This window comes from Triticum dicoccoides, chromosome 5A (genome assembly GCF_002162155.2).
Source record: "Triticum dicoccoides isolate Atlit2015 ecotype Zavitan chromosome 5A, WEW_v2.0, whole genome shotgun sequence".
In the NCBI taxonomy this organism is placed as follows: Eukaryota; Viridiplantae; Streptophyta; class Magnoliopsida; order Poales; family Poaceae; genus Triticum; species Triticum dicoccoides.
This window is the reverse complement of record NC_041388.1, coordinates 43,291,932-43,318,723: the sequence shown is the minus strand read 5'-3', so window position 1 is coordinate 43,318,723 and position 26,792 is coordinate 43,291,932. Positions and strand designations below refer to the sequence as shown.

The 26,792-nt window shown below is 44.7% G+C and overlaps 4 protein-coding genes across 4 annotated transcripts in view; all 4 read right to left on the bottom strand.

Annotated features, from left to right (window-relative positions):
* LOC119298998 (glycine-rich protein 5-like) overlaps positions 1-682 on the bottom strand; it is a 1,579-nt gene extending 897 nt beyond the window's left edge. The window contains exon 1 of the mRNA XM_037576312.1: positions 11-682. Within this exon, the coding sequence (XP_037432209.1) occupies positions 11-646 (636 nt within the window). The 5' untranslated portion in view covers positions 647-682. The remainder of the gene's footprint in view (positions 1-10) is intronic.
* A 10,641-nt stretch (positions 683-11,323) lies between these two features.
* Positions 11,324-14,216, bottom strand: LOC119296926 (eukaryotic translation initiation factor 3 subunit A-like). Its single transcript, XM_037574930.1, has 3 exons — positions 13,122-14,216; positions 12,766-13,023; positions 11,324-12,655 (listed from the first exon to the last, which is right to left on the bottom strand). The coding sequence occupies exons 1-3, from the start codon at positions 14,214-14,216 to the stop codon at positions 11,477-11,479; spliced, it is 2,532 nt and encodes an 843-aa protein (XP_037430827.1). The 3' UTR covers positions 11,324-11,476.
* Positions 14,217-16,578: 2,362 nt separating this feature from the next.
* LOC119296927 (DEAD-box ATP-dependent RNA helicase 27-like) lies at positions 16,579-18,460 on the bottom strand. The gene has a single exon (XM_037574931.1). The coding sequence runs from the start codon at positions 18,458-18,460 to the stop codon at positions 16,730-16,732; it is 1,731 nt and encodes a 576-aa protein (XP_037430828.1). The 3' UTR covers positions 16,579-16,729.
* Positions 18,461-22,955: 4,495 nt separating this feature from the next.
* Positions 22,956-26,147, bottom strand: LOC119296924. The gene is made up of 4 exons (XM_037574929.1): positions 26,072-26,147; positions 24,797-25,948; positions 23,602-23,684; positions 22,956-23,241 (listed from the first exon to the last, which is right to left on the bottom strand). The coding sequence occupies exons 1-4, from the start codon at positions 26,145-26,147 to the stop codon at positions 23,212-23,214; spliced, it is 1,341 nt and encodes a 446-aa protein (XP_037430826.1). The 3' UTR covers positions 22,956-23,211.
* Between the last annotated feature and the right edge of the window lie 645 nt (positions 26,148-26,792).

Sequence of the window (26,792 nt, the reverse complement as noted above, 5' to 3'; positions counted from 1 at the left end):
CGCCGATGCCATGGCCTATTCCACCACCAAGACCACCACCTTTACCGATGCCTCCGCCAAGACCTCCACCTTTACCAAAACCACCGCCAAGGCCGCCTTTGCCAAACCCACCACCAAGACCTCCACCGACACCATGGCCAGCGCCACCACCTAGTCCTCCACCACCACCGTAGCCGCCACCGCCACCGAGCCCTCCTCCACCACCGTAGCCGCCACCGCCACCGAGCCCTCCTCCACCACCGTAGCCGCCACCGCCACCTCCACCGAGCCCACCACCCTTCCCAAGGCCACCTCCAAGTCCCTTGCCGAAGTGCTTCTTCAGCAACAGGAACTTCTCGTCTGCGGCGTGCTTCCCCTTGTTCGCGACGGGCCTCGCCCACGCGCCCACCGCCGCGCTGCTCAGGCAGAGCAGCAGCGCGAGCGCCACAGCTTTGCTCCCCATCACTCCGTTCCCCCTCCCCATGGCTGGCTGGCTGGCTACAAGCTTACTGAAGAAGAAGCTTGGGTCTCCAATGTCTGCAGCCGGCCGGCGTGTTATATAGCTGCTGGAAAGCTGCGTAGCATTGAATGGATGGTCAGCTGTGCACTGGACTGGCCATGTGACGCGAGAGGACAGGGGAAGGTGGTGGGGAGGGGAGGTAGCCATGCATGGCCGGCGGTGGCGCAATGAAGGAGCTCGCAGCTGGGTGGTTGGGGTGGTGATGGGAGGAGTAAATTGGGTTCTGCTGGGTACAGACTGGCAGATGGATCATGGATAGGAAGAGGACGCATTCACATGTTTGCCCTGTAGTACATGGATCCACGGCTGCAGTGATGCAATTCACCTGGATGTTCACGCGGTGGTTATTGTATCTGTAGCCATGAAATTTCTGGGCGTGTATTGCACTGGTGGGAGAGAAAAGTTGTTTGGGTCCGGTTCAGGGTGGTCGGCTGGTGTGTTCTCTTTTTTTTCGATAAATGATGAATTTTATTGACCCAGAATGAAACATCAAGAAGATACAAACACAATGAGCACACACCCGGCTGGTCTGGTGTGTTCTCCTAAACTAGAGTAGATGATTCAGCCGAAATTTTACTGCTTAGCGAGTTTTTCATAATACCATTTTTTGGTATTGATGATGCTTGGAGAATGGTTGAATGGTTGGTTAGTTGTTAGCAGGGGGATGCTCTGTAGGTAGCTGTGGCGAAGTGCTGGAAGAATGTTCCCACAGGCACAGATGCATCTACAGAGGAAATTATTAGCCATAGAGAATCCACATTAATGCTGTTACTAGCTTGGAATATAATTAGTGAAGCTGCATCGCTAAGCATGTAGTACGATGAAAAGGACACGCTAACGGCAGCTAGATATGCAGGCCCAGGTTGATGATGCGAGCTTTCTTCTAATCTTAGGAAAAATCTGAGATTTAACGGTCGGTCGCAGGAGCTCTAATCTGATACTACATCGGTCATAACCAGAAATTAATGTAATCCAGTGCTACAACTGATCATTCTTAGTTTCAGTTGTCTAGATCCAAAATGTGATCCTCCTGACACAAATGTACTCTGGCTTTGGCCTACAAAATTGTTGCTGAATCATGGTATTCTTCTCCTCCATAAAATGGAATATATTAGTCAGACTGAAGGCGAGATCAAAGGTAAGAAATAACAAGATAAAATTCAGAAAAGTCTCGGAGCACCCATGTAAAGAATCACCATTCACTGACCACTGAAGCAACCGTGTACTCCCTCCGTAAACTAATATAAGAGCGTTTAGATTACTATTTTAGCTATCTAAACACTCTTATATTAGTTTACAGAGGGAGTACAAAACTAATCATCCTTTTTCTCCTAAAACGACAGATTTACTCGAAGCAGCATGGCACTCGTAGTAACTCAAGTGGTTAACAACAAAAATAGCAGGGTAAAAAAACACGTTCCTTCCATCATGTTCACGAGAAAGAAACATGACCAAAGTCTCGGAGCACCTATGTACAGAATCACTATTCACTGACCACTGAAGCAACCGTATACAAAACTAATTTAGATGCAGAGGCTGGGGCATACCCCCTTTTTCGGAAAAAAAAAAACTGAAGCAACCGTATACAAAACTAATCATCGTTTTTCGCATAAAATGAGACATTTACTCGAAGTGGCATGGCAGTCATGGTACGTAACTCAACTGATTTACAGCAAAAATAGCAAAGGAAGAAAAACAATAACACCTTGCTTCCATGATTCTATCATGTACGTATAATGTTTACAGTAGCACAGATAACAACATCAATAGGTGGGCAGGGCACAAGTTCGATTGTGTGCACAAGAGAGAAACATGACCTTGTTCTTCTTCTTCTTCTTTTTTCGAATAAACCATATGCTGGATTGGCCATCCTCTTCTTTCTTAGATCTGCTCACATCATATTCAGAGAGGCCATATATCAGGAATCAAATCAAAGTGCCGGAGGATGCAAGAGGTGGACCCCGGCAAAAAAGGGAGTGGAAGAGGAGGGTGCGGCTATGTCTCGCTCGTGCGAGACTGTAGCTCCGCTCGCCTACAGGGAGCCGGTTAGTGGGCCGGCCCAGTAGTCATCCAGCAGCTTGACGGCATGATGATGTCACAAACATTTCTCTATGTCTTAAAAAAACGTAAGGTTCTCATTTCACCTCTCTTTCGTTCAACCTTTCTTATATACGTCCCACTTTTTCATTCTCCTCTTTCATATTTTCCTACAATCTCTGATTTTTCCCCATCCATTCACCCAAGTTAGAATCAATTTTCTCATTGTTTTATTAACTTACAAAAATAAAAACAGATTTTGTTTGGTAAGTCAATAAATTCTTACAAAATAAGTGATTAACAATAAAATGGCAGGTAAATCACGGCGATCGCATACAGAAACTTGCTAAGATTTTAGCGCATTAATATAATAATAGACGTGCAGTCAAGGGCTAATCTACTAGATTATTAATAATCCCGTCGCAACGCGCGAATAATTTTCTAGTTTACATTTATAAAAATACAAAAAAAAATTAATTTAGTTTTTTAAGTGTTCATCACGCATTTAAAAGATGTTCAGGCAGTGTAAAACAAATGTTGACTCAACTTTTAGAAACAATTGTACAATACAAAAAAGATGAATGTGACAGTTAAAAAACATTCGCGCATTTTCAGAAAAAAGTACGTGCCATTTTTCTAAAATGTTGTGCAATGTGAAAAAAAGATGTCCATGTAATACTAAAAATATTTTGCACCATTCAAAAATTCATACTATATTTATAAAAATGTGCATGCATTTCAAAAACATGTTTCTGACATTATAAACAAATGTTTATACAATATAAAAATGTATGCATAATTAAAAATATGCTTAATGTCATTCCAAAAAATGTTTCAACATGCATTTGGAATCATCTTTAACATGCATTAAATATTTCATAAAAAATGTATTCGAAAATTGTTAATAATGTATTTGAAAAACGTTAAATGTGTATAAAAATGTGTAAGATGTATACAAAAAATGTAAAATTCCCTAGAATAAATTATTCCTGGGTCGATGCCCGAGTGGTTTATGGGGACGGACTGTAAATTCATTGACAATGTCTACGCTAGTTCAAATCCAGCTCGGCCCAAAAATCTAGGCCTACGTGAATATGAACTAAATCCTTTTGTTTTTCTTCCATAAAAAAATGTTTGATCTATAGGGTATAAAAAAGTGGGCATCAAAACATATATTTAAATAAACATGTATTTAAAAAATGATAAAAGTATACAAAAATGTTCTTCATGTATACAAAAATGTGTACAAAAAATGTAGACATGTATTAAAGAAAAAAAGAAACCGAAGAAACCCCAAAAAACTCGGTGAAAACCGAAGAAACAAAAAACCCAAAGAAAATAAAAAAATACTGCAAATAGTAAAAAACTGATAAAGAAACCACATAGAAAGAGAAAAACCCGTCTGCTGCTACATTACTAGGTCGGCCCAGTAGCCCCCGTGCCAGAGGCGAGCCACAAGTATGCTTCGTAGTAGGTGATACATATCTCTAGTGGAAGAGGAGCACCTAATAGAGGGTTGTTTTGGAATGATTGAGAGCCCATATTTTCAATATTTTCTAGGAAAACGCCAGAGGCAGATGTGGCCCATTCATGCATGACAAGGAAGTGTGAGAAGTTTAATCTGACCCCGGATGTGGAGGGTATGTTGAACCAATATATAAGGTTGGTTTCTTCACTCACCTGTAAAAGTTTTAGAATAGTTTCCGCAAAAAAAAAGTTTTAGAAGAGAACACATACACACATGCCTCCTCCTTGAACGACCACATGTGTGTTGTGTTTTATGAGCGAGCTAAGCTAGGACCTTTGCCATGTGTATGCCTTGTCTAATTTGTATCAAGCGAGAATAATGTTGAAACTTTTTTCGATGGTGGGAGATGAAATTTCCTTAGTAGTCGATCGGCCATTCGACACCACACCCATGTGTCTGCCTCCCGATTCAAGAGCTTTTTATGTCATCTTTGTCTTTCCCACTCTGCTTCATGACATGCACCGCTATAAGTAGAGCACAAACCTTCAAAACCCCACCTCTTGTGATCCTGTATGAGAGAAGAGTTGTCATGTTTTTGAGCAGGGAGCACGCTCGCGTGACTGCTTGATTCTTCTCCAATGTGGTTGCACACGACTTTTCCCCGATGATGACTACTTCCTCCATGCCGATGACCTCTTCGATGACATGGCTTCCAATGTGAATGATTCTTTTTCCACTGCTATGTATGTGCTTATATCCCCCTTTTTTTAAATGCTTATATCCCTTTTGTTGCTGATTATGTTTAGAGGGAAGTCCATACCACAGACCAATATCGTGTACCACATATGAATAAGCCAATCTAACTGACCAGAAAGGTGAGTTTACTTGGGCTACTAGTCTCTCTCCAATTGATATTTTTCTTGTACCAAATATATGTTTGTTAGATTTGTAAGTTTACTTATGTGAATAACTTCTTTTTACTTGAGAAATTGACAATAGATCTTATATACACGAGATCAAACTAATTGTATTACAAATAAACATACCAAATGGTCAAATCATATGTATACAAGAGATAATCAATGGCATTTTTTGTGTTCATGCTAATGACTATAAGAAAAACTATTTCAATACCATGTACAGAGCATGCACACGTTGTCAACTTATCACTTATCCCAACTTGCAAAGACGCACTTGCCAATGGTTTATGTTATCCTCTAGAAGTTTCTATAAATATAAGTTAAATATAACTATCTAATAATACACTAGAAGCCATTATTAATTTCTTAGAGTATACATTTAGGAGATCTCTATTGTGACATTTATCGATACTAATTGTGTACACACACACACACACACACACACACACACACACACACACACACACACACACGCACGCACGCACGCACGCACGCACGCACGCACACACACACATACATACATACATAAAATATACATATATACACTATATAAGTTATCAAATTTTAATTTAAAGATAACTTTTTTACTTCTTATAGTTTTAAATTTAGCAGAGATAGAACTTTCGATGACGATTCTATAACAAGGAACACCATAATTAATTTATAGCAACAATGTTTTGTATTAAACATGACATCTAACTAACAAAAACTATACTCATTAATACTAATTATGATTTAAAGTAAGTTTTAAATATAAAAGTTTAGTACAAAAACGATTTTTTGGTAGAGTCTCGCTTTGCTCTCGGCACGCTTTATTTGTAGCTGATAGACATATACAATTTGGAAAATATAACAGCATAATCAACTCATGCATACCATCACATAACTATTATAAAAGAAATTATGAATGTCTACAAGTGTTTCAGGCAATACAAAATGGTTGTACCTTCTCTGGTTGTCCACATAATTTATTTTTCCAAAAATACTCGATGACCTGCATGTCGATTTTCTCGGCTTGGCGAGGAAAGTATATGAGTATAAGTATTTTAGTTAGCCGAAATCGAGGATCCAAGAATAGTAAAATCTAAAATATGTAAATTTGATTGAAACTTATGTTGAGTAGGTATATTATAATAGTGGTTTCAGTATCAACAGTGGCAAGTATCAAATTTTCTCAGCATCTACTACAACAAGTATAATAACAAACTCTTTTGATCATCTAACTTGTTTTAAAATATTAAATCGGCATATAGGAGTGGCCTTACGATCTATAGAGTACCAAACATGATATATATTGAAAAACTAAGGTAAGTAAATAGCTTCAAGAGCAACCACAAACCCTTTCATGTCCTAAGCATCTATTGATCTAGATCATCAAAATTGTTTCTAAATTTTGAATCAGTCAGTGTCTCCACATGAAGCAGGATAAATATTTGAGAGAGGGAAGATTACTCACGAGGGGGTTCACACTCGGCAAGGTCAGGAGATGACCAAAAATTTCATCATCAAGCTCTTTGGCGCTCTTTGGGTTCGGGTTCGTGTTGGTTTGGGTGTAGTGGATCAGTGAGCACGAGTCATCCGCCACATCTCCTTGATCCCTGTGGACCCTCGTGTGGCATTGAGATCGTGAACATATCATGGACTTGCGGTGGCTGGAAGGACACATCGATGAGTTTGCTCCTCGGTACCTAGACATGGTCAGGTGAGAGGCAGACCTGGCTACGATTCCTTGAGGATGGCGAGGTCGGCCTAGGCCCCTCAAGGACATCGAGGTCAACCTGGGCTTCAACAAGCCCGGCAAAGCCAAGCGTCGTTCCATTCAACCCCGACGTTGTTTATCTAGCCTTCCTACGTGTGGGAAACATTGACCCGGGCCTCACGCATGTCAATAAAGTCGACCAGGTTCCCCTCGACCACAATGAGGATCCTGTCGACCCCATTGCAGTCCACTAGTACATTGGCATGCTCCACCCAGATGAGGCGACCGGGGCTCCTCGATCCAGTTGGTCGCGACCATGAGCTCTACGTCCACTCTGCTGGGCACCCCCATAGACGACACCATCAACTCGGTGGACCTCACAAACTCGTGTTGATCGTTGTGGGCGGTCCCTCTTTGCTCCGCTCGCACCCAAACAAGGTCGAGATGCCAAGCTCCCTACTACAAGAGCTCTCCTTGTCCCATTTGGTTTGTGGCCATGGGCTGCCCCACCCAATGGTGGATGTCTGTCGCGGGCTCCTCTATCCCAACCCCATGGCTGGGTGTTCCCCGTAGTAGATGATGTACCACAGGAGCCATGGGGGGTCATCGCCCCCACAAACAGTTTTCGATAGAGAAATACTATGTTATCTAAATATTACATGTTTAATTTAGTCTTGTGTAATATCTGAGACTACATCATATTTTTTATCATATTCTAATGATTTTCCATATATATATATATACATATATATATATATATATATATATATATATATATATATATATATATATATATATAGGGAAAATCCATTCTACCATTAGGCGGTAGTTACCCCTGCCTTGATTGCCGTCGGATTGCATCAGATCTGTAGATTTCTTAACGGGTCGTGGGCACGAAAGAATTGGATATTTTTCTACCCAGTCATGAGCGCTATCGCTAACCTTCCGATTTTCCTGGCGCTAGACTGGACCCATATAAAATAGGATCGTACCGATCTCATCTAAAAGATCTTCTCTTTCTCTCTCCTTTTTCTGATCTCAATTCACGGCTCTGCGCTGAAATCAAAAGCTATCCCAAGAAACTAGACCGGCTGTAGCGATTACAAATTGCAAAAGGAGGTATGCAACGTGAACTAATTCCCGTGATTTCCATGCGTCTACAATGGATTTGATATTTTAATCCAGATTTCTAGGCACATGTACATCAATATAATCATTGATTCTTTTGCACAGCCATTGCCGTCCGCCGAGTCTCCTTTCCTGCACCCAGTTATTCCTTCCAATCATGCGATTGTTCATCGGCGTTTCAAGACCTGGACGAAGGCTAGCCTGTCGGGCACTGGCGGAGCTACGTTGTAGTAAAAAAGGCCATGGCCCATCCAAATTTTGCTGCAACAGGCTGGGCTAAGGGTAGATATGGGTCATAATTATCAAAAATATTAGGCTTCTCTTCAGACTGGTCCGCCCAAGCTTTTGAGTGTAGCTCCGCCATTGCTGTCCGGTGCGGCGGCAACGATCGACAACCACGTAACTGCTCCAGTGCTGCAGCGGAGACAACGATGAACTGTGGCTGATGCACGCGACCGATACGTGCTCTGGCGCAACGTGGCCAAATACAACATATGTATCGAAGTACATCGCCGACAGATGACTGCCCCGGCGCGTCGGCGGCAACAACAACGTACATATGAGAACATGGTTCACGCATATAAACTACGTACATATAAAGAAGTATATAAACTACATACTCCTTTCAAGTTGAAGTATGTAAACTCCATACTCCCTTGCTGAAAATACGTTACTTTATACGTGCCTCGAATTAAGTAGTGACACGCACTCCTGTTTAAAAAATTATATGACATATACTCCATCTCGAATTATACTCCATACTACAACTACTACACGTATACCACCTTTTGGAATTTGGAGTATACATACTACTTTTTGTGCATGGTACTGAACACGCATGCTATGGACATTTTTTTCAAATGCAGATGCTATGGACATATTTATGTCGTAATCTTTACAAAATTTCATACTTTAATGTTTATTGGCAATGAGATTACGTAAATGCTAAAATCTGTCTATATACTACATCCTTCGAAGTAAACATACTCTTTCATCGGGTGCAGAAAATTACCGTCATATTGCCCGAACAAAAAATTAGAGCCAGCATGCTCTTATCATATTTATATATACTACATACTCTTTTTTTGCGGGTGATATATACTACATACTCCTTTTCTTTGCGGGAATATACTACATACTCCAAGCTATATATACTCCATACTTAAAGGTATATACTCCATAATTTACCCAGAAGTATTTCACCATACTCTTTTTTTTGCAGGAAATTTCACCATACTCCATGCGCATACTAATTAATTATTCCCAAGGAAGATTCTAAAAAAAAACTCAAGGAACACGCTCACAGCGAGCACTTATCCATTCAACGGACCGATCAATTAGCTAGCAGGTTGTTGAACGGAGAGACACGTTGCCTAACTAACACATCTACCTGTTGCATGTTATTGGATCTTTTTAGTATCAACTAACCCATTTGGTTCGGTGGTACGATGGGAAAGGAATTAGCTAGGTGGTAACTACCACTACTTGTAGATAAAATTTGTCCTATATATATATATATATATATATATATATACCGTTTGATTGCATTTAGATGCGCGTTATTGTGATAGGTATAGAAGGTAACTAGTCAATCCATTACTAATTGCCAATTATGAAACAAGTAAATATGGAAACAATTATAATGCATATCATAAATGGATGTCATTAAGCACGCCATGCATGGTAACATATATCTTTAGAAGGAAAAATACTACACATTAGATATATTACAAATTAGGTATATATGAATTCATTTGTTTAGTATGTACCCGTTAAATTTTTATATGTATATACCCAGAAAATTTAGTATGTATATATGATTTTATCTGTTTAGTATGTACCTGTTAAATTTTAATACACATATACCCAAAATATTTAGTACGTACACATTAGATTTTTATCTATGTATATACCCAAAATATTTAGTGTGTATCAATCAGATTAAATATGTACGGATTCATTTATTTATTACACACTCATTGATTTTTTAATACGTATATACCAAGAACATTTAGTATGTAACACATTAGATTTTTTTTGTATGTATATACCCAGAATATTTAATACATAACCATTAGATTAGGTACGTCTGGATTCACTTACTTAGTATGTATTGATTAGATTTTTGTGTATGTATACACCCTAGAGTACTCAATATATTTTTCTTGTATATGCATACTCATCGTATTTACATACCTTGTCATTAAATTTATGAGTATATACCTCGATAATATAAATACATAGAATCATGTGCGGGTATATGTAACAAACATTCCTTAAACTAAAAATAATCGTCAGTGGATATATGTATGTTGGAAAAAATCATGTGTGGGTATCAGCATGCATCATATATTCCTACAACTAAAACAATTAATTATGATCGCATTTTATATTATTTGGACACCTTAATTTGTATAGAAATATTAGCATTAAAAAGTCTGACCCGGTCTATTTTTTTAAATACTAGATACCTTGAAAGGTAAAACTTTAGAAAAATGCATAAAAACATCCTTAATATACATAGGAACCATAGGAACGACGTTTCGTACTATTTTTCATATCTGATACCTTAAGAAATAAAATTATATATACATACCTTTTTTGTTTGGAAATGAATCATACTAGGAAACCGGTAGTATATTTTTTTTTGGAAAGCAATTATTGTCCATTTATGCTCGTAGTGCATGCAAACAAAATTTGGAAAGCCATGCACTACAAATATGACTTGCTATATTGGGACTTAGGTGCCCAGGCACCTAGGTGCCCCACATAATTTACCTATATATATATATGAATTTCATGTTATCGCTAGTACAAAAAACACTTACGCACATGATAGAGGTCACTAGTATCACGCCACTGATAACGAGCGTTTCGCTCCCACACCAGCGCAACTGCGCATCAACTACTAGCGGGTGTGATTCTGTCTAGTCGCCACTAGCTTTGCCAAGTACTAGTGATATGCAGTTAAAAGATATATGCCATTAGTAACATTTTATTCAATTTAGAAAAATATACCGCATTCATTTGTACAGTTGATCCATTTAGCCATAATACACTACACGGTCAGTATTGGTAATAGGGAGGCTATTTCCGACCATACTAGTGATGGAATGCAATTGTGTTCCAAAAAAGAAAAAAAAAATTCCATTTGAATTTTACCGGCCTTTTGTACACACGTTCCTATCTCATTATCGATACAAGTGATCTACTCCCTCCCCCTGTGATTTCAATTTGAAGAGGTGACTACACACAACGACAGCTGCAAGGGCACTCCTAATACTACCTACGTTCCAAATTGTAAGATGTTTTGGATATTTCAATATACCAACTCAAATGAATGTGCAAACACACTAAAACGCAGCTACATACTACATCCGATTTAGATAAAAGTTAGAGGAGTTAACCACAGCCAGCTCTTGGGACTCGTTTCCACATAACTGCATCCATCTCTAGAGTTGATGACCAACACAGAACAGATATCTCGAATCACTCCATTCGACAGCAAAACTCACATAGGCAAATCTTTGGTTTTACTCGCATAATTAATACTAACAACATATACTCAAATACCATAACAAATAGCAACACGTAATGTATGAAGCAGTGTGACTCTCAAAAGATCAAGCATGACCTCTAAGAAATTAATGGTGCAAAGTTGCAAAGGGAGGCCTAGCTAGAAATCAGAAGTCCATGCTTTTAAAACTTCAGGGCAGCAGGCAGCTTCAGTGCCTCCAGCTGCCAGACGAAGAAGAGTTTGCCGAGGGCCCTGATCTACGACGCCAGGGCTGATTACTGCGTGCAGGAGGAGCTTCTTCCCTCCTCTCCCTCTCTTCCTCTTCACGTTGCTCCTCTTCCTCGCGCGCCCTTTGGATCCGCTGTTCTTCTTCCTCACGCGCCCTTTGGATCCGCTGTTCCTCTTCCTCACGCGCCCTTTGGATCCGCTGTTCTTCCATCTTCAGATAATACGTCAGTTTCCGTGCAGTCTCCCTTTCACGCCTTCTTGAAGATACCAACTGACTGATCCTTTCCTCCCTCTCTTTCGTCAGGCTAAGAAACTCGGCTTCTCGGCGTTGGACAACTCTTTCCTGGAAAGCATTCTTATGCTCCAAGAATCGAGAGAGCCTCTTCTTCTCCAGCAAGTCACCCGCGTGGCGCTGCTCGCTGATCTCATTCTCTCTCAGCTGCTCTTGCTCGTGGAGGACCTTCTCTTCCTCGACGCGTCTTCGGAAGGCCTCCTCGATCAGCGGCGCTTCCTCCTGCCGTCTTGCCCTCTCCAAGTGATCCATTCTCTTTGCTAGCTTCTCCAGCCTCTTCTCCATCCCCTGACGCGACATTCTATAAGCTAGGTAATGCGATACAAGCTCCATGGCGCCTTGTTTTGTTACTTTTTGTTCTGTTTTTCCTATTTCTCTCTGCGCTCTGTCCTCTATTTCCTGACGGATCCTCTGCTGCTCCCTGAGCCTCCGGTCCTTCAAAAGCCTCTCCCTTTCTTCATCCGCGGATTTCTTCTGAATGCTCAATCTCTTTGCCTCCTCTGCTTTTTCCTTTTCCAATATCTGACGCTCATAGTCTTCTTTACGTTTTTCAATGATTGATTTCCTTGCGAGAAGCCTTTGATGTTCTTTCTCCACTACTCCAGCAAGACTACCGACTTCGGATGGCTTATGCACAGCTTTGTTTAGGGAATCAGCGAGGGCACCAATAAGGTGACTAGCACCAAACACATCAGATTCTATCTCTGTGTTGCTGAAACGAACAGCTCCAGACAAATGGTCAACTTTCATAGCAACAAAATTGTGCTTGACGGCGTCAACAGCGATCTTCTCCACGACATTGAAGTCAAAGAAGGGGATCATTCTAGAGAGTGTATCAATTCTCATGGACTGGAAAACACGAGATGCCTGAAAAGGATTAAAAGGAGAGTTGAGAAACATGTTTTATGACAAAGTGAATACATATTCGCAGCAAAGAAAAGTGCATATATTATCGCTGGTGTGTCATAGCATAGGACCTGCTGCAGCACCCTCAGTGTAGTAAGCTTTTCCAATGCAGGTTGGTACTGCGATAACTGAATCTCTGGAACTGAAGGTGCAGATGAAAGCTTTCCTCCGATTGTAGAAATCTTGGAAAACAGAGGTTGCACTTTTGATGCTAGATCCAGAGGAAGGAACTCATGCTCCATAAGGTTGTAAAGATCTTGCACTTCTTGGGAAGCACATGAAACCACACCTCTGGCAGCCAACTCAGAAAGAAGAGATGCTCTTGAAACCTGAAAAGTGAACACACACAAAGATTTAGCCAAGAAAAAACAAATAATTAAACTATTATGCAAAATTATCTTAAATTGGGAACAGTTGGAAGGCAAACCTTTTCTCTGTTCTCACGCTTGGAGTCAAAGGAGGAATTGAGAAGGTTTGCCATACGCGAGCTGCGCCCCTTTTCGTTTTCAAGCTCCAGATGAGATAGACCAGACTCATGGTCATAATATGGTGTAACAGAAAGCGCAGCGAGCAAAGCAGAAGACGCTAGTAATTGCAGATCCTTCCGAGTTAAATTCTTGTTGTGACACTTGTGCAAGTTGAAAAGCTCCAGCCGTGCATATGCATGATACAAGTAGTGACTCTCAGACGTCCAGAATATCTCAGTCAGCTTGGCGTAATACACGGCCAGGACGGATGGTTTTGGAGTCCTCTGAACCATGCTCATCAAGCCATGGATGTCCTCCACAGACCGGAAGGCTTCCTGGGACAGGGAAAGCTCTGCGGCAATCTTGAGTTGCTCAACCCTGGTATCAAGGTACAACTGGCAGCTCTCAGGGGCGGTCAGATCAGGACGATCTCGATATGATCTGTTGAGATTTGCAAGATGGTTTCTGATCATCTCACACAGCCTCCGGAACTCGGCGGATCTTTTGTACTGCTTGCAGAACTGAAAGGCCTTGTGGGCTGCCATGGCATACAGCGCTTCGAGCTTGGAGTTGTTCCTCAGCACCTCCAGCACCGTCCGGTACGTCTCCCACAGAAACTTGAGATACGGGGTGTCAGATTCAGACCGGTCCTTCCCGCTAACGTAGCTGAGCATCAGGTCCTCCGGTGCTTCCAGGTCATGGACGTCCAGAGCCTGCGCCTGGTGATCCATGGCGGCCTCCTCGGCCTTCTTGCTGGACAGATGCATGAAGTGCTTTACGACCTCCTCCAGAGACGACACGTTGTTGAGCTGCTGCTGGCAGACGATCCTGGAGTACTGGATGAGGCCGTCCTTGGCGAACCTGCCCTTCCTCAGATCCACGCACAGCTCCACGTACCTCATCATGGCCTTCTCGAGAGGCTTCTGCCATGACCGGCATCTTCTCGACGTGATGAGGTCGTGCAGCGCCTCCAGCGCCGCCTGCTTCTGCCCGACGTGGATCAGCTCCTCCGCCCTCCTCAGGGCGCTCTCGGGCTTCGCGAAGATCGTCGACATTGTTGGCGCGCGGGGGGGATCGCCGGAGACGGAGGGCGGCGGAAGCTTGGGCGCGGGAGGCGGCGGCGGCGAGGACGTAGGGTTGCGTGGGGTGCGAACCGCGATGGGGTGGAGAGAGAAATAAGTAAGGTGCGGGGGTGTTTTTGGAATTTGTCGCTGCCACGTCTCCGTTCGGCGTCCGTTTCGCGGGTGATTGGGCCCCTGTGGACCGTCCGATGGGAGAACGAACGGCTGGTATCGCGTCGTGTCTCTTCTAGCCCCGTTCCAGAGGCGGTGCTGTCGACAACTGCACGGCGTACTTTGGCTGGAAACAGGAGGCGGTTTGAGCAAAACCCACGGCCAAGTTTGGATACATCTTTTTTTTTTCTTGAGAAACACCCTCGCCTGACAGATAACACACAATGTTGATCGCCTCCACAGCCGTCGGATCCAAGCCTGATCAGAGACGCGCAACCCAACTCTCTCCCACACGCCCATGGCCCCACGAGGACTGACCCGATAAGCTTGCAACATGGGTCATGTTGCAAACTATCGAACGCAACATGACTCGTGTTGCTGACTGATCCAACCGGTTTTGCAATGTGAGACTCTCAAGCACAACATGGCTCATATAGCAAAGCACTATGTTTTACTCTCAAAACAATAACAATGTGGTATGTTGCAGTGGCAACATTGGGATGTCGTCCTGCTGCCAACACAACCTCAGGCGACGAGATGTACTGCAATAGAGACGATGCTATGACTGGCAAGCTGGCATGCGATAGCAACATGGGCGATGCTACGACCTCAAACCTATACATGTGCCCAAAAACTTAGGCTAGGTATCCAGTCCAGGGATATCTTAGAATACAACACCACTACCACTAGACTACAACAGTAAGAGAGATGCAAGAGATGTTGAAGTATGTCTCTGTCGAAAACATCAATGTGCTTGATATCATATTATGAAATCCTTCCAATTTGGAACGGGGGGAGATGGCTGAAGCAACCCTCATGATGGGGTGCCTAAACTGACCTTCCTGAACAGAAGTAGCTTAGTTCTACACTTGAGCTGCCGAGGTTGTACTTGTTTACTTTCAATCCTGGAAGGGATTTATGAGAAAATATATTAATCAATAAAACATAGTATGACCATGTGTAATTTAATCAAATGTGCGGCGTAGTGTTCATTTGTTCAAATGTGCGCGCCTCCGCTCATGACTGTTGTGTCAATTTGGTCTCATGGACGCTCATCGGAGCTGCATGGCTCTAGAGCTTACCACCGATTCCTTTTTTGCTTCCAGAGCCCAGCCACGTCCTTTAGATTCATTCTTTGGTGAACAATAATTTTGATGCCCAATAAAGAAGGCACGTCCAAAGCTAACAACTACTCCCTTCGTTCCAAATTACTCGTCTGGTTTTAGTTCAAATTTGAACTAAAACCACGACAAATAATTTGGAACGGAGGGAGTACTATGGCAGAGTGTCCAGGGACAACTGAAGAAGACACAGCGCTGCTACAATTGAACTACAGCTAACTGCTCTATGGAATTTAGTTACGTAGTTGATTCTTTTCTTACCCCTTCGGCTTCATCACCAACAGCTCGGGTTATATACACAGCCAGTTGCATCACCAGGTTGTAAATAGAGTATCAGAATAACATATAACCAAGTTGCATTAGCAAGATAATGACGACTTGTGCGCAGTCTGGTGTCGAAAAGCGCCGCAACCCGCAGGGCTCCTCCCTTAGATAGCTGAATGTTGCCTCTTCTTCCTGTCTTCAGTCCCCAGCCTGACAAAAACTGTAGATACTTTAAAAAATCTCCTACTCCCTCGCTGTGTAATCTCTAGTTGTGTAAACTCTCGTCCCTTGGGGCTGTTAATAAAAAGAAAAAAAAAACAGCAAGCAAACATCATCGATAACAAAATATCAAACCTAACACAGTGCATTCGGCCAGAATATGTTGAATCAATCTAGAGACAGTTATGTAAAGCTAGTGGCAAATCAGTTTAGCTACCCAAGAACTATACGACCTCTTGGAACATTTTATATTCTTTTGGTACATGTGCCAAAAATCAAGAATCGGAAGCATTGTCATTGTGCAGATTAGATTATAGAGTCGCGATTTCATCTATCGAGCGGAGCCTGTTGCAACACAAGTCATAAGACAGACATCAATGTACCCACAAAACAAATGTACTCCCTCCGTTCCTAAATATTTGTCTTTCTAGAGATTTCAACAAGTGACTACATACGGAGCAAAATGAATGAACCTACACTCTAAAATATGTCTATATACATCCGTATGTGGTAGTCCATTTGAAATCTCTAAAAAGTCAAATATTTAGGAACGGAGGGAGTAATAACCACGCTTGTTTTAAGAATCCAAACAACATAAATCAGTCTCGGTTTTTCTGAAACTACTTAACACAAATCACATCCAAACGTAATATCTAGAGATCTATGAAAAACAGAAGAATTAAAGATGGTGACTTCCAGCATCTGATCTTAAATCCCCCTGATACATCCTTCCTAGAATCTTACAAACTGCCTTCGATCATCGCCACCTCTCCTTCCATAGGGGTTTGAAGGGCTAATTCCATGCCTCTTTCCACCGTCCACTTTCCTCATCTTTCGGTGCTTCGATGCACTACTCTCCAGGTTCAGATTCACTTTAGGAGGGTTATTAAAACAGAAAGATGCCGCAACTTTCTTGAGATCAAGGTGATGGACACCAAAAATGTCCTTCATAGAGTGTGAGTTGTATGCCAAAAGGTAGGACCTGTAGGCTTCCTTCGCCGACTGCTTTAGGAAGTAATTCTCAGCAACAATCTTCTCAAGTTGAGGTTGCAGTTTTGGCACATGTTTTCCATTGAACTTATGTTCAGTCAGAGAAATATTGGACGCCCGTAGGTAAATGAGCAACTTCATCTCTTCTGGTAGTAAGAACAACAATGCACGTCCTTTGCCTTTATCACCTCGGGCAGTACGACCGACTCTGTGAATGTAGTCCTTTGGGTCATCTGGAGGATCGAATTGCACAATGTAGTCCACATCAGGAATATCAAGCCCGCGTGCTGCCACGTTAGTGCATAATAAGATGCCCTTTTCCTCCTTGGAAAATCGGAAGAATGTACTAGTGCGTTTCTGCTGCTTCAGTTGCCCATGGATATCATAACACTCTATCCCAAGGAAATTCAGCAATTCTGCGTGGAATTTGACAGAGCTACACGATGAAAAGAACACCATGACCTTCACCTTCTGCTTCAGCCGCATCCTTCTTAGGAAAGCATACAGAACCAGAAGCCTTTCCTCGCTTGGGATGACACAGTAGCCCTGCTGCAAGCCCTCAACGGTAGGCTTCAATTCAGAATCATCAACTCCAACATAAACAAGTTTTCGTTGCCTTTCTTCATTTTTCCCAAACGTAAGATTCGCAAAATCTTCAACCCTTTTAGTCTGTGTAGCAGAAAAGAGAACAGTTTGCCTGTCCCGAGGTAGGCGCTTGAATATTTGCTTCATGTCCTCCTCAAAATTCTGCTCAAGTATGCGGTCAGCTTCATCGATTATAAGGCATTGTAGCCCTTTGTAGTTGAAACCACCGGTACTTCTCAGATGGTCCAAAAGCCTGCCCGGCGTCGCGACCAACAGATTGATCCCTTCCACGAGCTGGTTGGCCTCGCTTCTCATGTTAGTGCCACCAATCACATATCCAAGAGTTTGCGAGTGATGCTTCATTAGCTCCTTGGCGACATTGTGCGTCTGCATAGCGAGCTCCCTTGTCGGACAAACCACGATAACTCCGGTACCATTCCTCGGCGTGAAGCGCGCCTTGTGTAGCAGCTCGATGGCCGGAATAAGGAAAGCGAGTGTCTTCCCTGAGCCAGTCCTGGCTGAACCCAGCACATCGCTCCCTAGCATCAGGTGCGGTATTGATCTGGCTTGAATCTGGGTGAGGTGGGTGTAGTTCATCTCTCCGATGGCCTTGGCAGTGAGCTCAGAGATGGCGAGCTCTGAGAAGAGCTTGTTTGTCAGAATCCCCCCTGCCTTGCCTTTGTGCCTTTTCTTCTCCTTCTTCCCCTTTTCCTCCTTCCTCTTACGCTTCCCTTCTTTCCCGATCTCCTCCATCACATTCTCCTCCTCCTCCTCCTCCTTCCCCTGGATACCTTCATCCTCATCGCAGACAGCGTGGTGGATCGACTCCGGCAGAGCGACGGGGTTCTCCGACGGCTCAGCCGAGAGGCTACGTGGGCTCAGGTACATGGCGGCGGCGGCGGATGCCTTGCTTCGAGTCTTGGGATCGGGCACACGATGATGAGAACGGCGGCGGCTCGGTTTGGCTAGGACTCGAAATAGGTTACAATTTTCTTAACTTAAAGAAAAGAAAAAGGAAACAGGGATACCAAACATCAGATTAGCGATAGAGCAATCCATCAGATTAGCGATGGGAAACGTTTGGGGCCGGGGCACCGGTTGAAACTTCGGCCGGTCCAGTCCACGCACGCGCGATACGACCCATTCACGAGCAACCACGTGATGCGATGGACCCGAGATGACTAGTTCTCCTTTTCTCTTCTTCCTCTCATGCATCTCTCTCTTTCTCTTTCACCGCTGCCATGGTCAACGCATCGCCCCGCGCCGCAGGCCTCCCAGGCGCGCTGCCGTTCAGCAGATCTGGCCGTCCTCGACCAGATCCGCGCGGATTCGCGTGCATCGGAGCTCCTCCTACCTCGCCGGAGCTGCAACCAACCATGGCAGGACTGCATCCCATGGCGCAAATTTTGCTGGAACCTCGACGTCATGGCGAGATGGCGGATGACCGTTTTTTGCTATAACTGTGTTTTGGTTTTGCTACTACCATAAAGATTTTTTGCTGGAACCGATGGTATTTTTTGCTTCAATCAGAGATGCGCAATAGCTGGGGAGGCTGGGGAGTGCTACAACCGTTGACAGGAAAACTTCAACCCAAGATTAAAAATGCTTCAACCGTATATACAGAAAGCTGTAAGCGTTCAGTGCTATCGAAGAAAGCTACAACCGTCTATATAAAATGTTACAACCTTTGATGAAAAAAGCTTCAACCGAACGATAGAGAAAAACTACATCATTCATGAAGAAGATGCAACTCTTTGACAGCCACGACAACGTTTTGCTGCAACCACACAGAGTGTTTGCTACTACCATAGACAGTAATTGTTACCACCATTCACGGCGGTGACCGGTGACTGGAAATCAGAAAAGTTGCAACCGGCGACGAAAAAAGCTTCAACCGGCTAGAAAAAAAATCTTCGACCGGCTATATATAAAGCTTCAACCGGTGACAGGAAACGCAAAAAGCTACAATCGTCAACACAAAAGCTTCAACCATATTTTTTAAAAGCTTCAATCAGAGACTGGCGATGAAAAAGCTGCAGCGGCAAGCCGTTGATGCACATGACTGGTTTCTATGCACCAATGGTGCTGCGACGGATGCTGGAACCGGCGGCCCCGACATTGTTGGACCTGGCGGCCACCATCACCGCCTGTTTTTGATGCAGCTGGTACCTTTTTTGCTGCAGCGGAGACGGCGAGCGGCAGCCATGGCGAGCCACCGATGCGGCGAGCCACGAGGAACGCGGGGTGTGGCAGACGGCGACGGCAGCCAGAGTCAACGATGCGCGGCGGATGAGGAAGGCGACGACCGGGTCCACATCGAGCCCGTGCAATACGTGCGAGATCGAGCGGTTCCGCGCGCTTCGTGTTAGACAGATCCAGTGGCCCACGCGGGACTGGCCGAAAGTTTCGGCCGGTGCGCTGGCGCCTATTAGCGCCCATTAGCGATAGAGCAATCCATCTTCACCGGGTTGGGCTGGGACTCCTTTTTTTTAAAAAAAACTCAAAAGTACCTCTTTATTCAGTTGCACCATGAGAGGTACAATTAGTGAGGGGAGGGGATCATCTTTTTTTTGCGGGAAATTTCAGAGAGCTTTATTCAACAAAAGCATTCGCCGAACAGTCAGCCAACAGGCTGCTGATCAGGAAGCTTGGGGTCGTCTCGAGCCAGCTTTCAGTCACATTAAGTGTACTAGCACGCTTAGCACAAAGATGTGCAGGACCGTTTGCCGCTCTTATTACATGCTGAATTACAAAAGATGAAAAATTAAGAGAGAGCTCTCTAATTTCTGCTAAGATAGGTGCTACAATCGAGCGATCGTCGTAGCGATTGTTCCAGAGGTTAACTGTCTCTAGACAGTCCGTCTCGAGGGTCACCTCCGTGAAGCCCCTCAGACGAGCAAAGATCACACCCTCTTTCATGGCTTGGACCTCGGCAATTAGTGGGTCCGAAACCCCCATATACGGCTTGCACCAAGCTCCCAAGAAGGCCGAACACGATCTGGCAACCCCTCCAATACCCGCTATACCGTCAGCGGAGTTGATCGAGGCATCTGTATTGATCTTGATGATATTTCCATCGGGCGGTTGCCAACCATAACCTGGTAATACAATGCTATGCTGCTTGGGAAGTTCTAGCAATGCTAGATCTTCTCTGGTTCGTCTCACCGAACTAGCAGGATCGATCTTCACCTCATCATGTATCCATCATCTAGCCACACAAAGAAAACTCAAAAGTACCTCTTTATTCAGTTGCACCATGCGACGTACAATTAGTGAGGGGAGGGGAGTACATACCGTGCGGCAAGCATGGTGAGCAATGTTCAAATCATTCAAAATAAATGATATACATTCTCGAAAGGACCTGCTAAACCTCACTTGCGCGATTTTATTTTACGTTGGCCGGTTCTGCTGTCACCGTCTTCCCTGTCCTCTATTGTCGACTCCCGCCTAATCGCCAATTACTTCATGGCAAGGCACGTTTAGCAAATCCATAGTTTTGAGCAAATATTCCGAGATGTTTCAAGTATATAAATGCAACTCGAGCAGAGTGGCCATATCAACCTGATCAGGATAATAACCGCTTGTATGCCCCCGGGTTATGGATGTCTCTCCAAATCGAGCCCGTGCGCCTTCATATTTGGATGTTATGGGGCGTTGGTTTGGAGGGAACTCCATCTGCCAACCGCTCACGCGGGATGGAGGTTTCAACTCCCTCGTCAGCCTCCCACTCGGCCTATCTCCTTTCCCTGCCAATGGCACAGATGGCCAGAGGCTCATGGCACCGAGAAGTGGGTCAATTAATAGCCGCATGCCAACTGCCTGCAGCAGTTCCCGCCACTTTTGCCACCACTTTTTCCAGTCGCCCGCCACCCGTGGCTATAAAAACCCATCGGCATGTCCGGCCTAGCTCATATCCCCGCCGTCCACAACCTCCTCTTCCTTCCTCGCCGCCCAAAGCTTCCACTCCCCCCTCCCCCGGTGGTCACCAAGTTGCTTCCCCCACGACCAAATTGGGTGCTACTCTCCGAGGAGGAGGAGATCCTGGATGAGGAAGCGCATGACATGACCGCCCTCATCGCCAAGGAGGAGTGGGATCGTCGTGGCACGCTGGAGGCCGCAAGGAGGATCTCGCCCTCAATGAGTGCCTAGATTGAGATCCCGAAACACACACCATTGTTTGGGATATCGAGCACGGCCTGCAAATCCCATATGAGTAGGAGAGACCTTGCCCAAGCAGCTCATGTCGGCCACCACCTGCTCCCCGCCGCCTTAGGTGGCGCATATTTGACATGAAGATGGTGACATTCACCAAGATGATCCACGTCATATCAGGCCTTGCCCCCCTTGATAAATCTGTCCGTGACATTGAAGACCATTGGCAATAATGAGACAAGGACAAGGTCGTCGGACCATCACCCTGCCGCGCCTAGAGGATGAGTGGACTCACCACATATGCATGTGCACCATGCATAGCATTCACCTTCGACATGGTGGAGCTCAAAATCATGCTAGAGTCGCTCAAACTCGACAAATTTTGAACCTATGTAGGAACTTTGTAATGCCATGTTTACTCAAATTGGTTTTTTCATCCCTCGAATTTTGTGTGTGACTATTTAGTTAATGCAACCCAAAAAACAGAAAAGAAAAGAAAAAAATATGGAGGCTGCCAATATGGCGACTCCAAGTTTGCGCTTTGCCTTGCCGGCCTCCATAATAGCATGGAGCGCGCTCCATTCGCGTTATGGAGGATGCCAAAATGCCGACTGCTAGAGTTGCTCTAAATGAATTTATTTATTTATTTTTGCTTTCCTAGGTGGTATAATATGTGAATGAAAGAATTCAATCCTTGGGCACTCAAAGAATTGAGCTCTTGCTTTGCTCAATGAAGGAAATGACAAACCTTTACCTGAATTTTCACGTGGATAACGGCAGATCCAGAGGTCTTAGAAATGGGTACAGAAGGAACATGAGATCTCCAATGCTACTAGACCACTCCAAAAGGTTCAAAGGCTCATTTCCTGAATCAATTTATTTCGAGGTTAAGTTGACAAAACACAGCCCTATTTGAGTAGCCAACTAGGCACTGGTGGCATTCGGAGTGTAACAATGGTTCGAACCAGACCTGCTGCCTACCCGACGTGTCTATGCCTAATAGTCTAAATTGCATCCATTTCAAAAACATTTGCGAGTAACACCAATCAATTGTAAAACAGCAGATATGTAAATATGAGGGTTGCAGTTCACAACGAACCAAAACCACAGTCCACAGCAATAATCAAAATACTTTCAACCAAAGAAAAGCAGCGGTAAGGTTTCTGGGAGTACCTTCCAGTTTTCAACTCAAAAAATATAAACCACAAGGACTATGATTTTAAAGACGGTAACAAGTATTCAATTTGCGTAAAGCAAACTCAAAAAGAACATGCATAAAGTAAAAACATTCTAATTTGCGTTCACCAAAAGGATTAATAGGAATCCATCTCTGCTCTGTTTTTATCAGAGTTTCTCAGCTTCCAGTGTGAACATGGTCTGGGAACTCACTTGCCTTTGCGGACGTGCACAACTAAACAATGAGCACATTTGAACTAAACCTAAAACAGGTAAAATTAGCAAACCTTTAGATGATTCTTCCGCATCCTTCAAGCAAGCACCAACCTTCCGTCTGCCACCTGCACAATGCTTCAATGTTAGCCACTTGTTATAGCAGAAGTATCAATTATATTAAACAATCTTAAAAGTGATATCATATACACTCTGACCATGGTATTAGGATTTTTGGAGAAACCCTATTGATCTACTTAATCTTTCGCCAAAATTCCAATGTAAACTATGGGTAATTTTTTACGAAAAATGATCAGTCTTAACAATCGCTTTAGTTGCAGTATGGTTACCATGCCACCTCGCGCCCTTCTAATTACTTAAACATGTCAAACTAAGTAACTATACACATATTCATCATGACGAAAATAGTAGGAGTTGAGCCACTGATTCTTCTTCATAAAATATAATTCCACTCTGATAAGAAATACCTTAAGTACTTTCTCAGAAGAACCGTTGCTAGAACGACGCTGATGATAGCCCTGCGGCCATTCTGAAGGCATGGAGGCAGTTCCTACATTGAGAGAAAAGATCAATCTGACTTCAAGTGGGCAAAGGGGTAATTAACATGCATACCAAATTACCAATGCCTAAGTTGCAACTATGTTCTGTTTGGGCAATTAGATATATCAACATACTACTCACCAAGAAGAAGCATGGGTACTGCCTTAGACTGACTATTCCTTTACAAACAAACTGCAGAAACAATATCGGTAATATATGTCGAGACCAGAGACCATACCCCATAATGCGACATCAAAATATTCGAGAAGCTCAATTTCTCTACACAATATCCGCCTTTAAATACTATGAACTGTGTCAATCGTTAATTTCAGATCAGTTGACTTAAAACTGAATATTTTGCTACCACTACCATGACATTAACATGATTTACATTTTTTGGAGTGGGATTAAATATTGAAGTCCAGATCTCCTTCCCTATACTAGAGAAAAGTGCCAAACATCATCACATCTTCATAGTTTATGTACAGTATGAATTGCTGATAACAATTGTGACAGCAAACAGAACTGATACACAAAACAGAATATCTAGAATTCTGCACCGGTACACATAACTGTGAACAATCAGAATTGAAAGAGCTGACACATAATTCATAGTGGTACAAATTGGTTCATGTGCACACGGACAATATTTTAAAAGAAGAAGATTGTGCCATTGTGATAATGTAGAATCAAAATAATGTGCGAAAATAATAACAGCACCCAGTAGAAATGACAGAAGGAAAGATGATGTGCACTTGCTTAAGGCCTTGTACAATGGGAGGTGCTTAGGAGATGTGCTTAGAAAAATAACCAGACTTTTTTTAAGCACCGGTGCTTATTTGTACAGGGTAGACGCTTAACTAAGCGTCTCTCCTATAGAAATAGGCGCCGGTGCTTCAGAAAAATCCGGTTTATTTTTCTAAACACCTCCCTAAGCATCTCTCATTGTACAAGGCCTAAGTGAACTGGACTACCAAACAGAGAACTGTCAATCTACAGCAAGACAGCGTAAGCAGATCAATAGCACGAATCCTACCAAACAAAGAAACTCTATCCACAACAGCACAAAGTCTCCAAGAAGATATTGCAAAACTGAAACGTAACAAGAAGGTGATCGATTACCTTTGTTAGGAATCTGGCTTGATCCAAGCCAGGGTGGAAGAACGCATGGTACAAGCGAATGGTATTGGTTTTGAAGCGGAGAGCTCCCAATCACCTTCTCCTGGTACATGTCCACGGCGACGATGTGCTTCTGCTCGCCGACGGTGATGTAGATGATGTCGGCGTTGAGTGGGTCGATGACGGCGATCTGCGGCGGCCTCTTCGCCTGTTCGCACGGGTGGCCTCCATCCTCCAAGACCTTCCTGAGCTCCACCTGGTGCTCCAGCGTCCAGCTCCTGGCCTCGTCGTCAAGCACAAACGAGCTGAGCAGGAACGGGTCGTGAATGGACGCGTCAACGAAGCGCAGCCTCCCCTCGCTGACGCCGATGCGCCGGCACTTGGCCACCTCCCGCCTGAACTGGGCAAGATGCTCCGCGCTCGAGTCTTTGTGTTCCAAGAGAATGAAGGTGAGCGAGGTGCCATTCGGCAGCGGGACGAAGCGGAGCTCCGGCTGGTTGCTGAACGGGTCCATGGAGACGGCGCCGCAGGTCAGGTCGACCCACCAGAGGCGGCCGGCGAAGGCCACCGTCTCTTGGTCCATCTCCATCTCCCACGCGAGCGGTGGCCGGCATGGTACGCCAAGAAGCAGATCCCACCTGCCTACCTCCGGGAGAAACCGATCGACGATGCGGTCACGCTGGCTGACGATGTCGGCGACGGCGAACCTGTCAGGGGGGCCGTGCCCGCAACCGCCGCCGGCTTGGGTGAGGAGGCCCATGTGGCGGTGGCCCAGGTTCTTCCTGGACCCTCCGGGGCCACCGGGGTACGGGAGGCGGAGCACCTCGCCGCTGATGGGGTTGCAGATGCAGCGCTCGGCCTCGACGTCGGCGTTGCCGTTCCAGGATTCTCGGGGACCCTCCCCTAGGATATCGTAGTAGGCGAGGAGGGGGTGGCCGTCGCCGCTGGTGGCGTTGACGTGGCCGGTGACGAGTTGGACGACGCTGCTGCCGGCGGCGGGGCGCTCCCTGGGATTGAGGAGGTGCGCCGGGGCGGTGATGCGGGAGACAAGTGGAGGCTCGACGGGGCCGAAGCACGCGCCCGGCGCCGACGACGATTCGTCGACGAGGGAGTTGTAGTCAATCATGGCCCACGGCGGGTGCTTGGGGGCGGCGGTGGAGAGGCGGCGGCGCCATGGTGGGTGCGAGGCGGCGGCGGTGGGAAGGTGGTGGCGGCGCGACGGGTTCGAGGGGGCGGCGGTGGAGGGGGAGCGGGGGCATGGTGGGTGCGGAGCGGCGGCGGTGGTGAGGCAGCGGCGGAGGGGGAGGCGGCCGGAGACGGTGGCGGAGAAGCCTAGCAGGCGCCGGAGTGACATGGCGGTGGGTTGGTGTGGTTGGTTGGACGGTAGTGCCGGGGCGCCTGTCGTCCGTAGACTGTAGAGGTTGCGTGCGCATTGGCTACTAGGCTGCAGGTGGTCTTTTTCTTTTTGACCAGCCGTCTGAGCCCCGGCACTTAGGAGTTAGGACACTTCTAACATCGGTTCGGACATTTTTAGCCCTCTAACTGAAGACTACGAGGGAAACAATCTGTGATTGAATGGTTAGGGACTGTGGTATCTCAAGTCCATTAGGGTTTAAATTCTGGTACTCGTATTTATTTCTAGATTTATTTCAGGATTTTTGGCGATGCACATTCAGTGGGAGGAGACATTCCCGTCGATGAGGGGGCGCCTATGATGACTTCGTAAATCTTAAGATGATATGCCGGCTCAGTCTTTCAAAGATGCTCATAGGGATAGAGTGTGCGTGTGTGCATTCACAGAGATGAATGTATGCGCGTGTATATAAGCGCTTGTGTCTCTACTAATGTTCAAAAAAATTTGCAGACTACGCCTGTATTGGGCTCGACTGGTTCAGACTTCCGATTTTAAACCCAAGATGTCTAGGCGAGTTTAAACGTTGGTCAGGTAGGACTCCGACATTCCGGACCCACCCCAAACCCCATCCGGTGCCCATGGTTT